Source organism: Haliaeetus leucocephalus, unplaced genomic scaffold, assembly GCF_000737465.1.
Source record: "Haliaeetus leucocephalus isolate CR32 unplaced genomic scaffold, Haliaeetus_leucocephalus-4.0 Scaffold229, whole genome shotgun sequence".
Classification (NCBI taxonomy): domain Eukaryota; kingdom Metazoa; phylum Chordata; class Aves; order Accipitriformes; family Accipitridae; genus Haliaeetus; species Haliaeetus leucocephalus.
Genome location: NW_010972665.1, coordinates 2,093,448 through 2,108,678, shown reverse-complemented (window position 1 = coordinate 2,108,678; position 15,231 = coordinate 2,093,448). Strand labels below are relative to the sequence as shown.

Below are 15,231 nucleotides of genomic sequence, written 5' to 3'. Positions count from 1 at the left end.
TCTTCTGCTTGTGTACTTGCCTTTTGTTGTGAATTCAGTAACTGCTTGCTTGCAGAGATTTACTTGCAGCAGGTAACCAGAAACCACCCTGTGTTACAAGAGCCTGCCTGCCCCAACCATGGGCTAAGCCCCCAGGCAGTACAGTTTGTTATGAGGGAGATTTTCCTCTTATGCTCAGTTGCTTTGTATCATGCTCAGGCATCGGAGAGCTGCGGCTGCCTGTACAGGGTCATTTTATTCAGGCAGGGAATGCAAACCACGTGGCATGACTGTTACTGTATTGCTGTTTCTCACTAAAATGCTTAATTTTCTGTAGTTAATATGCAAGGACTGATCTCCTACATCTGTAAGAATCCCTATGTAAAAAGTGTTCAGTTAGGAAGGAAATATGGTTTGAGTCACTGCTTCTGGGCGTCAGAATCAGTTAATAGAAATAATCTACCTCATCTTCTGGTGAATAGAGTGAGATCAGGTTCCTTGGCAAGTACTGGACTCTTTTGTAGTTTGGTCATCTTTTGGAAGACCCTGTGTTGCTGTTGCGCAACTTCCCTGTTGCTGCAGCTTGAGACTCTTGTTGTGATGTGTGCCTTTGTCTAGCCTGCTGCACTAGACATAGATGTCACTGCTCCCCTGACAGGAGGAAAAAAAAAAAAAAAAAGGTTCTGTAATATTTTTTAAAAAAATGTTAACTGGATGAATACTTTTGTTTTTAGTTCTTTATTTTTCTTATCATGTATAGTCAGTTTTGGGGAATCCTTTACCCTCCAACATCTACATATGATTATGTTTTTCACCCTCTCATGTCAACAGGTTACACAGGTACGAACAGCCTATGTGGGCTCTGCTCAACTGCTTGGTTGAAGCTGAACTTGTGGTAGTAATGGAGATGTTAGATGGTGTGCGAGGACCAGAAGCCTGTAGCACAAATGGGATCTCCTTTTCATGGGAAAATGTCTGAAACAGAGGACAGCCCAGTATTCAGGTTCCTGTTACCCACTGTTGGAACTGGCCATTCGGGAACCTGTGTCCTGCCTTCAGGTGGAGGGCACTCGCATAGGACATCTGTAAAGCAAAGAGGGCTCTATACTGCCTGGAAGGTGGAGGTATCAGATGGCATCTGAGGTTTGTGTATCTTTATGATGAATGTTAACACTATGTGTTGCATTTATGAACCAAAGTGGAGAGGAGGCCAAGAAACTTTTTAAATGCTTTTATGCTTAACATGAGCTAAAGGTCGTGGAGTTACTTCTGAATGTATGCCATTTCATGGGCTGGCTGAATGGTTTTGGAAAAGGCAGATCATGTTTTTCAGCTGACAGTCCCTGGTAGTTAGCACTGTATTAGAAAGCAGAGCATTTTAACTTGAGTGTCGGCAGAGTGAACCATGGCATCAGAGCTGCTGATTGCAGTAGCCTTGCTGGTCAGGAAGGCTCTTGTGGCTCTGCAGGAGGGTAGGTAAGCAAAATGTTAGAGTGAAATGGCACTGGGTGCTATTGCTGTTCTGCTACTGGGTATTGCTTTTGTTTATTCCCATCAGCATCGGTATGAAGTAGGTGTGGGCTGGAATTGAAAGTCACAAGAGTTTTGGTATATTCAGATTTTTCTTAATCGTTTTTGACTCCCCTCATTACTGCCCCTCTCCACACTTCAAGCCTAGTGTTTTGAGCTGTTGCTAATTACTCCTATGCAGGGTGGTGGGGCCCACTGTCATCTTTCCTATAGCTTTTCTGGGGTTTGCTGTTCTACAGTTACTCCCCAAGCTTTGTTACCTCAGCAGATTAAATCTTGGGCAGATTTTGTTCTAGCATCACTCTGGCCTGTCGCGAGAAAGCAGCTCCCTTGTTAAGTTAATGACCTGCGTTTTGCCTCCAAGGCCGCCTTTTGCTGTGCAGCCCTAGGGTGATGTATAGCGTCAGTATTTATGAACTGTCTCTGTTCTCCTGTCATGGTTACGCACCTAAGGATGCAAATAGTGTTTTACCGTCCTTGAAGGCTCTTTCTGCTGCCTCTGCCAGTCTCTGCCAGCTGAAGTGCTACTGCCTTCTCTTTTCGTAACGTATCTGACAAAATTGCTTTCCTCAGGACAAAGAAATAGTACCAATCAGCTCATTTATGTTTTATTTTCTGATGTAATTTGCTGCCTGCATCTTTGCGTCAGAGTTTATCATTCACTATTTCTCAATTCTACCTGAAGACATGTTTGCTATTCCCTTTTCATGGCCACTGCTCTCAGCCTGCTGGTGGTCATGCTCCTCTGTTCTGCAAGGATTTAATTCGTGCCGCTTTCCTCTCTGCTTGGTGTTTCTTGCAGCAATTCGATGACCTTTCAGGAGCCAGCGGAAGGAGAATGCTTTTTCGTGCACACCAAGCATCGCCAGACAGGACCTTGTTAGCACATTCAGCTTTCCTTGAAGTTTCTCCATCTGTTTCCTCTTTATAAGGTGTCCTCACAGACTTTTGCCTGTGTCTTGGGCGTCAGCTCTTGTTCATGTGCCCATTTCCTGCATTCACCTCAAATAGTCTTGTGCACTGGAGTGGAAACTGCCCTGCGCTGGGAATCCAAATGTCTGTTTCAGCCTCTTCCCATCTTGTTTCCAGTCTTGAATGGAAATCTTTTCTCCTAGGAAATACCCTTCTCACTTGCGTTTTCGTAATGCTACCTCTGCTGGTTTCTGCCAAGTGCTCAGGAGGCAAGTTTTCTTGTAAACACAAAGTTGTATTGCAATGAAGTTATTACAAAGCCAAATAAAACTGCTTACTTGGAAGAATTTTTTTTTTTTTTTCAGCGAATAATTTGAGGAACATAGTTCTTAAAGGTGATGTGTCTGTATTTTCATGCTATAGGAACAACATGTTGTACCTGAAACACCTGCTGTACCGCTACTCTTAACTGTACTTGCTTGTTTGCAGCATTATGCTGGGTGGAGTGCTCCTCCCAAACCCCTGCGGTTAGATGCAGTAGAAATGCTAAGGAAAGGAAATTCGTCAAGGGACCAGCCCAGAGAGCTTGTAGATTAAGGCAGGAAAAATACAGCAAACTACAGGCAGAAAATAAGGAAAGAATTAAATCCTTTTAGGAGAGGTACTGGCAGTGGTCTCTGCACATCTGTGCTACTGTCAATTTTGAGTTTGTGTGTGTTTGCGTGCATGTGGAAGGGTGCCTTAGCAAAGCAGAGTTGCAAGGAGGATTAGAGGAGAGCATTGAGAACATTTGCAAAAGCTTTTCCATATGAGGCAGGAGCATGTGCCAAGTGCTAGTTTGTAACATTCCCAAGATGGTGATGGTAGCTGATATCATGCATCAATGAGACGCAAACTGACCTCTTGATACTGACCGAGAGAAAATCATGATGTTGGGAAAAGTCAAGACAGGTCACCTGTATTTTATGTGAAAGAGAATAGAAGACAGGCAAGAGAGGCAAAGGTACCATTAAAGTGGCAGAGCAGAACGAGATTTTTCTTACAGGGATGAGAACGGTAATGTTACTTTGGTCAATACTCGATTACAAGGTGTCACAGTGGCTGAGACCCAGTCTAGTCTCAGCTAGTTCCTTTAGTTGGGTGAATCAATAGGGAAAGACTGTAGATGGGCATGTGAAGAAGACAACTCATCCTAGTCAGGGTGTGAAGGTTTAGGAATTGAGTCAAATAGGATTGCTAGCTTGTGACCCCAATTGGCAGGGAAAATAGTGAAGTTTTCCAGCAGGGGAGACAATAGGAGGTAGGTAGCATTGTGAAAGTAAGGGCTTAGTTTCTCCTCTTGGGTTAGAATTAGTGCCTAGGTATCCAAGAAAAGTCAAAGAAACTGAGATTTAGATTCAGACAGGAGGAAATGACACTGTGCTGGCTACATAGATAAAATAGTTATTGCCCACGTGTAACATGGCGAAAGGAAGACAGAGCCCCAGAGACCTCAGAATACCAGGGGGTAGTGGCCCATCACGGGGGTAACTCCAATCCTGTAGGTTAAGGGGGACAAGGAAAGGGAAAAGATGAAGGTTAATTTAGGTAATAGGAGCAGAATTAGGAGGGCATAGGTAAGGAAGCTGAAGGAGGATGAAGTTTTGAGAAGGGGAATGTGATCAGATATGTCTGTGGTAACAAACAGGTGAGAAAATGAGTCAAGAAACTGGCTCTGAATTTTGAGTAAGGATTTTGGATGTAAGAATGAAGTGAGGAAAAGGAAGTAAAAGGGAACTTCATGGAGCTTTACAGATGAAAGGCAGAAGGGAGATCAATGGCACTGACATGCAGGTGAGGTCAGAAGTAAATTTTTTGGGTTGGGGGCTTGTTTGGAGATTCTGAAAAGGGTTTGTTTTGGGAAATAAAAATGGGTGGGGAGAGATGGCAAAACATGAGCGTGAAGGAGAGAGTAGGCAGATGTGAAAGGAGGGTACTGAAGCATTAGAGAAGGAGAATGAACAGGAGGTCAAAGATATTTACACTTTGTTTTGACGCTGGGGAGGGCTGGATGTATGTGAAGGACACCCATCTGTTGTTTTGAGATAATAGAAGGAAACAGGTCACTAAGTGAGCACACAAAGTGAAGGGCATGGGGAATTAATAGACTGATTGGGTTGAGGGAGAACTTGGCTGTGTGCATGGGTTTGATTTGTGAAGTGTCATATTTGCTACATGCTCTGTAAATCTCCATTTCTTGATTATGTTTTTGCAGTGCGGCTCCATGACAGTATTTCAGAAGAAGGTTTCCATTACCTTGTCTTTGATCTGTAAGTGTCTTTCTTTGGCTTTGATCCTTCACCAGTGATACAGGCACATGGATGGTTGACTAAGAGTGGAATAAAAAACCCCTGCATTAACATATTCTCCCTTTCTCTTTTGAGACCTGTAGATACCTCTGGCCTATTTGACAAAAATCCATTGACTGTGTGGTAGGGGATGGACCAGGAAAGCTCCTGGCAGCAGGTGTAAGTGTGGGATGGCAAAGGATGGCTATCCTGTATAGGGAGGCTGTTTGACTTTTGCCTCTGAGGCAGCCTGGAGGGGGTCAGAGAAGGGATGTTCTGCCCAAGCTTAGTATATACTAAGCTGTGTAGAGGTGCATGGGCAATTCGTGCCCAGTGTGTCAACAGTGTCCTGTACACTAGCAGTCCAAGGGGTCAGTCACATGGATGTACCAGTGCTGGTGCCATCATGGTGGAACTCTGCCCTGGCTCCCCTGTGCTGCAGGTCAGTGGTGGAGCTCTGCCCTGGCTCCCCTGTGCCACAGGTCCCCACACAGGCTGTGGGAATGGGCCCAGACAGGCGGCCACGTACCTCCTGTGCAGCCTTGAGCTAGATGTGCGCAGGCTGTGTAACCTCCCTTGTTCTTTTGCACTCCAGGGTTACTGGTGGGGAGCTCTTTGAGGATATTGTTGCCAGAGAATACTATAGTGAAGCAGACGCCAGGTAAGACTGTTTCTGTGTATGTGCCACGTGTGTTGGCAAGTGGAACGAGTGTCCTGACTACTGTTCTGTGCATGGCTTTGTTCTGACACTCTTGCTCCCCATCTGGAAAAAACAATTTCTCTTTCTGCTATTGGCATAAACTGTTGTCACCAGTCAGCCTAACTCACCACAGCTCTAGCCCTTGCTGCTTGCAGACGCTTCTGTCTTTGCTGCTTGCAGACGCTGTGCTCTTTGCTGGGAGTCCCATTGCTAGTGGCTTTGTCTGCCTAACCTTTCTGGTCGGTGGTGACAGTGTGTCCTTAGTGAGCAAACGTAGGGGAGAACTGTCCTGTGGCTGTGACAGCACTGCCTACTTGGTCTCTGCCTTCTGGTAGGGATTCTAGTGATGTGCCATTGCTGTTGGGCAGACCCACTAAATTTGCCTGTGTCTAGGTAATGGTTTACGGGGCAGGGGGGAGATGGGACTTTGAAGGCTATGTTTCTGTGGAAGCCCTCTCTGTGAGCCGGTTGGTGCAGTGAGAAAAGGCACAATATGTGAGAGCAACCTTTGTATTTTAATATTAAAAAGATTTAGAGTTATGCCCTTCTTTTTCTGAGTGTCCCCCCTCTCTCCCATGCATGAACTTCCTGAAGTGGCCTGTGCTTATTCCTTTGCTGTTTGTACAGGGTGGGTGTTTTGTGCAGCAGTAGCTGAGGGTGTTCTCTGACCCATCCGTTTGCTGGACATGTAGCATTTGGAATCAAACCTGGGATTAGGCAGCTCCTGTTCTGCTTTAGCAGGGCCTGGCAGTGGCCCAATGGTGACACTTCACCCCTGCTTATTCTGCACCCATGTTCTTATCCCATCCTAACCCTTGCTGGAGCAGGAAGTCGGGGAGCCATGAGAGGAGAGGCGTAAGAAGGGAGTAGTGGGTGCTGCTGCAGGATGAGCTTGGTAGGCAGTACTGTGAGGAAGATCATACTGAGTGCAAGGAAGCAAAGAGTATGACTTGGTGTGTTAGTGCAGGTACTGTTGTGGAGTCTGTGGGCGCTTATTTGCTTTCCCTGTGGTATGCTTACAGACTTTGTCATCTGGGCTTTACACAATGCTTTCAAATGAGGCATTGCACTGTGCGCTCCGCCATGCGCCGTCTGCTGATGGGGAAGGCCAGTGGGCCCGTCATCTCTGATGGCGCTCCTGGTAGAGAGGTCTGAGAGCCCTGTAGGTGTTTTCAGTGGGGTGTACAGATGTTGTAGGCACAGTATCTCTGACAGATACATGGTCGCTCAAGCTATTCTGCCTTGAAGTTGGGAAGTTTTGAGGTTATCAATCATCATCCTTCCCCCTGTCCCTCTTGCCTGTTCCCTGAAATGGTCAAGAGCTGGCAGTGACCAACACTGCTCAGGAAAATAATGACAGGGTTAGGGGAAAAGGAGAACTGTCTATTGCTCTGTGAGCCTTCTTCAGGGTGCTCAGCCCTCTGACTGTCAACCGGCCAGGTCTCGCAGTGCCCACCAGATGACAGAGTGAAGCTCCTCCCTTTCTTTCCCCATGCCGAGCTGAATTCCAGAGCAGGCTGGGAGAGCGAGGGAGCGAGGTCTGTGCCAATCCGCCGCACTTGGCTCGCCTGGGACACCTCACACTTTTGCCATTTTTGGCCAGAAAATCTCTCTCGCTCAGACTCGGCTCTGTTCTAATTATACATTTTTGTTTTGGGAGCGGGGAGATATTCATGGACTCCGACCCTGAGGATTGTACTGCCAGCTCCGGAGGGGTGATGGTAGCAAATACACAGTGCTGCACCTCCTCTTCTCTTCCTTCCCTTGCCCTTTTCCCATCTTTTCCAATAGCCAATTTCCCTTCCCTCAAACATTTCACTCATTTCAAATTTATTCCCCTGAGATTTGTAGAACTTGGTGAGCGGACTGACTGATCCTGCAGTGAGGACACAGACCCATCTGAGTTGCCCTCATGTGTGTGCTTACTGCCCAGCCATAGTTGTCAAAATCCCTACTCCATTCCACATTCACCCTTGGGAGCTGAGTAAATGTTTAGTGGAAAAGATGTTTTCAACCAGAAATCTCACCCGTGGGTGTGTTGTGCTGTTCTTATGCAATAGGTGTAAACAACATCTTGCTTTTGCCCTCTGTGGTTACAGCAGTGAGAGTGGCAGAGAAAGAGTTTTCTGTGAGCTGGGGGAGTGCAGCACACTGCACTTAACAGGGAATGAGCCTGCTTCTCAGATCACTAACTCCTTAAGTGGGATCTGTACTTAAAAGGCACCCAGCAAGTGCGTGTGTGCGCACATTGTGTATGTAAAGTGCTTGAGATGCTGCTCTGAAAGCTTTGCAAACGGGCAGGCACCCAGGAGTCATCATCCTGAATTTGCAGGGGGCTGCTGCTGCTCTCTAAAAGTTTATTCTTTGCTTGGGACTAGCCCAGCTGAATGTTTCCTGGAGTGATTGGGTCTTGCCTGCCCAATCTTGGCTGCTGTTTGCAGATACTCAGATGCCGCAGTTCTCCTGTGTGGGGTGGGCACTGTTGGCTGAAGGAACAAGTGAGATGCTTAGTGTGATGGGGAGGAAAGGAAGGAGATGACGGGAGACAGGAGAGAGGCTTTGTGGTCCTGCTATAGATAGGATGTTTAGCGTCCTGTTGCTGAGGGGGGTGGGGGTGTCCAGCTGTGACAGTACTGAGCTGTGGCAACCATTGGGCATGATGAAGGAATTCAGCCTGGGGTCTTGAACTTGCCCTGGTACAAATATAAAAGTTAGGGAAATAGTTCTGGGATGAGATGAGATGCCAAGTGTATGTGTGCGTGTGTGCATAACTGTGTGTCTCTCCCTTTATCTTGCAGCCACTGTATTCATCAGATACTGGAGAGTGTGAATCACATTCACCAGCACGATATCGTGCACAGGGACTTGAAGGTAATATTTCCTCCGTGCCACAGAGGCTGAGGAGAGCAGCCAGGGGATCATTGGAAGAGGCAAGACAGGAATACTGTGTTGCCAGCTGGCAGGGGTTTTGTTGTTTGTTTGTTTTTTTTTTTTAACTTGAACTGGGCTCGGGGGTTCCTGAAGCACAAATTTGCTCCTTCAGAATTTTCTAGAGGGTGTGCTGAACTCCTGAGGAAGTTTTCAGTCTTCATGAACCTTGCCAGCTCTCAGCCTCTCTGAGGCAGCTCCAGGATGGAGTAGTTGTGAACCTTGGAGTGCGGTAGGCTTTCAGAGAAACTTGGGTAGGATTCATTATAATGAAGGATGCTTTCTAGTCTGCCATTGAAGAGATCTCTAGAGACCTGGGGCAATCTCTGTTCAATCTGCCAGGATGAGTTTGTCTGCGTAAGGCATGTATATTTTTATTCTTCACTGTTGCCAAACACATGCCATTGGGCTAGGGCAGAGATGCACAACAATTTTTTGTGTCATTTCTTTCTTCTCTCATCAGTAGAAGTGCTTTTAATCTAGACCCAAAACTGCTGGCTAGGTAAACACTGGGTCAATCAACTGTTTGCCACATTATAACACATTTATAGACCCAGAGCCCCCACAGTGTAGTTACTTAAACTCCCTTCCCACACAGTGCCAGCTGTACTGGGAGCTGGGCAGGCTCCAGAATGAAGAGGTTTGTGCGGGAAGGTCTGCCTGCCCTGCAGCCTTCTCTGTCTAAAGTGGGAATGGTGATGGCCACCAGTGGTCCAGTTAAATTAATGCAGGATGACACCTGCTACTAGTGTTGGTTTTGGTTTGTTATACAATGCATAAGGGGAAAAGTACAAAAATATTTTGCAGAGAGCGAGGTAAAAGTATGTTGCAAGATCAGTGGCAGTGTTCCCCCAGTGTTTTGATCTAGTGGACAGCTGTTAACCCTTAGTGTTTCTGGCAAACTCCTGTGCAACACTTCTGGCTGCCTGATTCAGAGCACTCTGAAAAGATGCAAGTGATCTACTATGGAATGGCTGCTCTGGATTAGAGCTGACACCTGCTCTTGAGAAAGCAGACTACAAGAGGCACTACTGCCCCAAATTAGGGCCTATATGAAAATCAGTAGTTTTTCCAGTACAGGATGGTTTAAGTTTTCCTTTGCATCCTGTGTTCAGATATAATCTGTTTGCTTCCCAAGTTTTGTTTGTGTGAAAATTGTGAACTTGTTTAGAACTTATCAGCTGCTAGACACTCCCCACTGCAGTTAATGTGTTTCTTCTGTTACTTGCTCTGATTCACTGAAACTCTCCAGGCCTGAGGAGTAGCCGGTCCTTTTAGCAATAAAAGATCCTGTGCTCTTTATTTAATAATTAGCTCCTTGCCAAAAGCTTGGCCTTCAGGATCAGTGTCTAATAACTGCAGAGCTTGTTTCAAGTGAAGCTTTGTCTTTCGCAACTCCCTCTCATAAGCCTGTCTTTTGGCTGACATGTTCTTAAAGAACTTAAAGTGTTGGGCTGCCCATAGGGACCATAAGAAATTAGGGAATACATTCACATCCTTACCAAAAAGTATGTGAAACCTGAGACAACCCATATGTTGGCACCCATGCACATGGATAAACACCATTAGCCTTAAGGTGTTTGTAACTGTATTTTAGAAGCAAACAGTGCTTAGCTAGCACAAGCCAGGCCTAAATTTCACTGTTTCTTAGTCAAGCCAAGCCCAGGTGTGATCTGAAGTTGGGAGGGATTTTCAGAAGACTTCATTGGTCTTCTGCTTTAGGGACTTGTTTACACTGGTGAATTTTCATCAGTGTAGCTTGATTAACACAATCTTTTCCACTTCCCATATAGTGAAAAGCCAGTGGCATCCAAATGTACTGAGACCCAGTTCCCCTTCCTTCCATGCTGCTTATGGCAAGGACTGTGATGGGCAAGGCTGTTCTCCCTTCGTTAAAGCAGAAGCAAGGCACATGCCCAGTACTTTAAGGCAGGTGAATGAGCAAAGCATCATGTTCCTGTCAGGCAGAACAGGGATAGAGGCTTGCTGTGGGATGGAACTGGTGAGCAGGCTGCAAAAAAGACCTTCATCGGGTTTTTGAAACTGAGACAACCTCCTGTTTTTGTATTTCCATGCTTCCATCTTGCTCAGTTAAAAAATCAAGTTGGTAGGAATTTCACAAATGATCAGAAGGGGGTAGGATGAGAAATTGCATTTGTCCTGCCTGTCTAGTTTCCTAGAACCCCAAGTTGGGTTTCCTGCAGAGCTGTAATAGCCACCACCTTAAAGGCTTTGGGGTTTTGAAGGGTCACATGTAACTAGCTGCTCTGGTGCTTCAGAGGAAGCTGCTGACTCCCAGTCCAGCTTTTGGAGTTGTGATAAGCCTTCTGCTGAAGCTGTCTGCTGGAACACAACAGAATTATGATTCAAGTGAGATTCATGTGAGGTGGAAATGTGAGGGGCAAAGGTCTGCCTCTCTTTCCTGGCACATGGGGGAAGTGACATGGCTGCTTATGGTATAGGTGTCGGCGGCAGTAGCAAGAGAGCATATTTTACGCTGCTGTAAATATGTAGCATGAAAAAATAGCTTACAAGAACACTCACTGCTGTGCTGCTTATGCCAATTTGAGGCTGAGGCTTTTTCTGTAAGGGATGAAAGCTACTGCCTATCCAGTTGATGCCTTCCTGCATTACGGTGCTGTATTTGGCAGCCCTTATTAGCATCATATTTACTTTTCCAGTGCCTTGGGGACTGTGTAATGTTCATGGGGAGAAACATCACTGCAGATTGTATCTACTGCATCTTTCCCCCTTTTCCTCTCCCCCTGATTACTCTCTGCGGGGATGACAGAAACAAATTTTGGGTTCTGTGCTGCAGGAACTGTACTGCCAGTGCCCTCTGGTGTCAGCATGTAACGTATGGGCTGGTTTAGGAGAGGCTCTGTCTCCCACAGAGGATTTGTGTTAGACTTGAGGATTTTCTGCCACTCTAGGTCGAAGCCGTTTGTTGCTGTTGCTCTGCCCTCACCTCAGCAGCTTTAGTACATGCCTGCTAAGTTCAGTCAGCAGATTGAATTTAATGATGTGAATACTGAGGTAGGAGACTTTAATGAAGATGTCAAGTCTTTCATTCTTACCCCCTCTTTTCTTTCTTCTCCCCAGCCTGAGAATTTACTACTGGCAAGTAAATGTAAGGGTGCTGCTGTCAAACTGGCTGACTTCGGACTGGCTATAGAAGTCCAGGGAGAGCAGCAGGCCTGGTTTGGTAAGAGCGTTTGAGCTTTCCCACTTTTGCTCCCCCCTTTCCTGGTGGCTGGTTGAGTTGCACCTGCCCTTTCTCAGCTCTTCCAGCACGCTTGTGTGTATTTGGCATTGCTGCTTCCTTTCCAAGCATCACAGCCTCTGGGTCATTGGGCATGAGGCTAGGTGCAATCGAGGAAAGAATATGATAAATAAAGACAGAAAAAATGGCCATGTATTTCTCTGTTTTTCTTCTCGATTTACAGTAGATGCTAGTGTGAGAGACGAATGCAGCTGCTAAGTTTAAACCCTGATCTGAACTTCCCTACTGCTCAGGAGTGTAGACATCTGGAATTTTGTTTGGTCATTTTACAGAAATGCATTTGACCTGGCCTTCCTCAGGGACATTTGGATCTGGCCTTATCTTTGTTTAGCTAAAACATAATTAGAAATAAGACCTTCTCAGGCTAAACATCAGCTCTGAGACTGTGCAGCGCTGCAGAGATTCTAGAGAGATAGCTGCTTTCTCCTGGTCTGCCCATGCCATTTGGCAATCGGATGTGTCCCATCTGTGTCTTGTGTTTTCAAACTCCGAGCCATTATATATAACAATGATATAAGGCCTGGCATATGAGTTTGTGCCCAGCTGGTTGACATGGTCCCTCTTTCTTTTCTATTTTTCTTGCAATACATAGACACTTGATCCCATCTGATTTTCTTTTTTTTTTTTCTTTTTTCTCTTTCTCTTGGTTTACCAAGAAGTAGCTCTAGCAAATGTGAGATGAAGGGTGGGAAATGGCTTTTCGAATTTGTTGGTTACCACTAGTGGATTTTGTGATATGGCAAGATCTCTTGTGCTTGGGTACTGTAAGTACTTCATGTCATCCATTTCCTGGCAGGGTTTGCTGGCACTCCAGGCTACCTCTCCCCTGAAGTCTTAAGAAAAGACCCTTATGGAAAACCAGTGGATATATGGGCCTGTGGTAAGATTCTGTCAAAATGTTTTACACTTAAACAACACCATTTCATGTAGAAGAGCAATTCCTTAAAACCTATTGCTGGGAGGGTGCGCAGTGCTCCTTCTTATTGGGTGGAGAGGTGAAGGCACACTTGAGGATAAGCACCTTGTGTAGATGGAGTTAATATTGGAGCCTGAACTCATTTGATTCTGGCTCCTAATCCTTTCCTCAGGCCATCAGTCAGGTGTTTGAGACTCAAGAGATAGGACCTGGCTATGCTTTGCAGAGTCAGTTGTTTAGATAACTGTAGCAATTTCCTATTACACTATGTAAAAGATGAAATACTGAAGAGAGCTGATTTTTTTAAAAAGGAAAAAATGAAGTGTACATGTATCTGGGACTGATAAGTTTAAAGATATATGATATCAGTGTTGCCTGACATGGACTAAATGGTTCTCTGCAGGCCAGGAGTGTTAGCTTTGTCAGTGTCATTTTTGTCCCAAGACCATGCACAGTAAGCATCTAAAAACATAGTTCTTCCTAAAAAGTCCCTTGCTGCCCAGCAACCCCAGGGGCTGTGGCTTCATTTTATTCTGAGAGAGCTGGGAGTTGTGGCTCACTAGCCATCATAGCCAGAGGAGGGTAGAAGGACCTCATGCACCTTGTTCTAGCTCCTGGTAGCTGGTGTTAAGAGCTGAACATGAAGTGCCAGGGAAAGGTTCAAAAGAGGAGAGGTTTGTACTATCCTTTTCTACCTCAGAAGGCTAAATGTGATGGCAAATGAAGATATAGAGCAATCATTGCCTTGGGGACTGTCAAGAGGGAAGGAAGAGGGGCTGAAGGAATAATTGGCGTATTAGCCTAACCATAGTATATCTGTGTCTCTCCCTCCCAGGAGTGATTCTGTACATATTACTAGTGGGGTACCCTCCCTTTTGGGATGAAGATCAGCACAAACTCTATCAGCAGATCAAAGCCGGAGCCTATGACGTAAGGGCACTTTCTTGCTGAGTACCTGCATGGGTGTAGAAGCCATCCAAAACTTGGCACTATCATACTTGGTGTCCAGCAGCAGGCCCCAAGCTACTGTGCAAAGTGATGTTGGGCATGTTCATATACCTCCTTGTCTTCACTGCCTGGGATACAGTCCTGTTTGGGGCTACTGAAAGGATATGTGGAAAGCATTGCAGTGGGCACCAAGAGGTTGCTGGTCGTTAGGGAAATGCAGAGCTAGAAATACAAATGGTGGGAAATGGTGTCTTGTAGTGCATTTACCACAAAGTGCTGCAGATGTAGCCAATGTTAACTCTTTCAGAGGAGCAGAGGGAAGGTAGGATGAAGGAGCCTGTCTTTATCAAGGCCTAATTAAAAGTACGGGGCAGCACTGTGTAGAATAATAGCTTAAATTATGGCTTCTGGTCTCCTCAGTGCCATAGTGGAATTTCTTCCAGCCGTGGAAAGCATGGAGCCCAGTCAGAAGACTGAATGGCAGGGGCCTTTGGAGGGGTGGCTTTGTGGTGGGCATCAGTGTGGTGGGTTGGAGGTTCTGATAAAAAGCCAAACAGTTCATGGAACAGTTATCAGAGCATGGCAAAACTGAGGTGTAAAAGGTGCCTGAGGGAGAGGAGTAGCAAGGAGGTTAGTACTGGGGAGCAAAGGTGGTGTGGAATGTGGTTTGCGTACCACAGCTTGAATGTTGGACATAAATTCTTCCATGTAAGGAGAGGCTCGGGAGGGAAGAAGGAACTCCTGGAAATCCTAGCTCAAAGCCTGTGGGCATGAATATCAAGAGGAAGTTGGGGAGATGATTTTGTAGGCTGTCTTGTGGTTTGTATTTAAAAAAAGGAAAAAAAAAAGCAAGGGTTCTGCTGGACCCCAGTTACCTCACAGCTTCTGTGCCTGAGACCATGAGAGCAGCTGTACTGGTGAGAACAAAGGTCTGCCTAACCCCGTGTCCTGGCTCAGTGGCTTCCTGAGTGAAAGCAAAGTGATGTCTTTGTACTTGATAGCCTTAAATAGACTTGTGTTCTTCTCTTGCCTTCCTGCCTCTCTTGTTCCTGTGTTGCTTGTTCTTATCTGAAGTGGTTTTGCACTAATTGTATCGATGAGGATTTTCAAAGCACTTCAGGTGTTAAATATCTAACTCTTTCTGTAAGTCATGAGGAGTGAAGTGCCTGATGCCTCCTATCTACCTGTTGGTTTTGAATTCTTACCTATAATGAACAAATACTAGTAGATTCCTCTCCTGTTTTGCCTGGTAGAAAACAGCTCAAGTTTTACTGGCGTACCTGCCCCTACTGTCCTTACCCAAGCATCAAGGGGCCTGTGTGCACTGGACTGGTCTGTTGTTCTCTCTTGACCATAGAGGAAGTGGCAACGGTGAATTGGACTTTGTGCTGTTGGGTAGGAGTTTTGTGCAGCGTTACCATGAATGCTTCAGAGTTCAGGTGGGGGGAAAGTGTCCTGGCTAGAAAGCTCAGTATCGTAATTTTTGAGTAGTGTCTTGCAACATTTGCAGAACAAGTTGTATAATGCCTTTCTGATGCCTGAGAATGCAGAAATAAAATTATATGCAAATCAGATACGGTGGATGTATTTTTATGACCCAACTGAGCAAAGCACAAAATGCAAGAGAAAAGAGATGGGATAATCTTTCTAAATAACGTAGTACTGTAAGGAAATGTTCTCAGGATAGATCAATCTTTCCCCACCCCTT

At 45.7% G+C, this 15,231-nt stretch overlaps 1 protein-coding gene across 9 annotated transcripts in view; it reads left to right on the top strand.

Annotated features, from left to right (window-relative positions):
- Positions 1-15,231, top strand: part of CAMK2G (calcium/calmodulin-dependent protein kinase II gamma) — a 117,454-nt gene that overhangs the window by 61,011 nt on the left and 41,212 nt on the right. For 8 of the 9 annotated variants that reach the window (XR_774362.1, XM_010567770.1, XM_010567768.1 and 5 more), the window contains exons 4-9: positions 4,676-4,730; positions 5,344-5,409; positions 8,247-8,319; positions 11,479-11,581; positions 12,456-12,539; positions 13,411-13,505. Coding sequence is in view for 8 of the 9 variants with exons in the window: in XM_010567770.1 (XP_010566072.1) it covers positions 4,676-4,730; positions 5,344-5,409; positions 8,247-8,319; positions 11,479-11,581; positions 12,456-12,539; positions 13,411-13,505 (476 nt within the window). In the remaining variant the exon portion in view is untranslated. Of the gene's footprint in view, positions 1-4,675; positions 4,731-4,778; positions 4,929-5,343; positions 5,410-8,246; positions 8,320-11,478; positions 11,582-12,455; positions 12,540-13,410; positions 13,506-15,231 lie in introns of those variants that run through there. The other variant, XM_010567773.1, reaches the window with a different exon arrangement.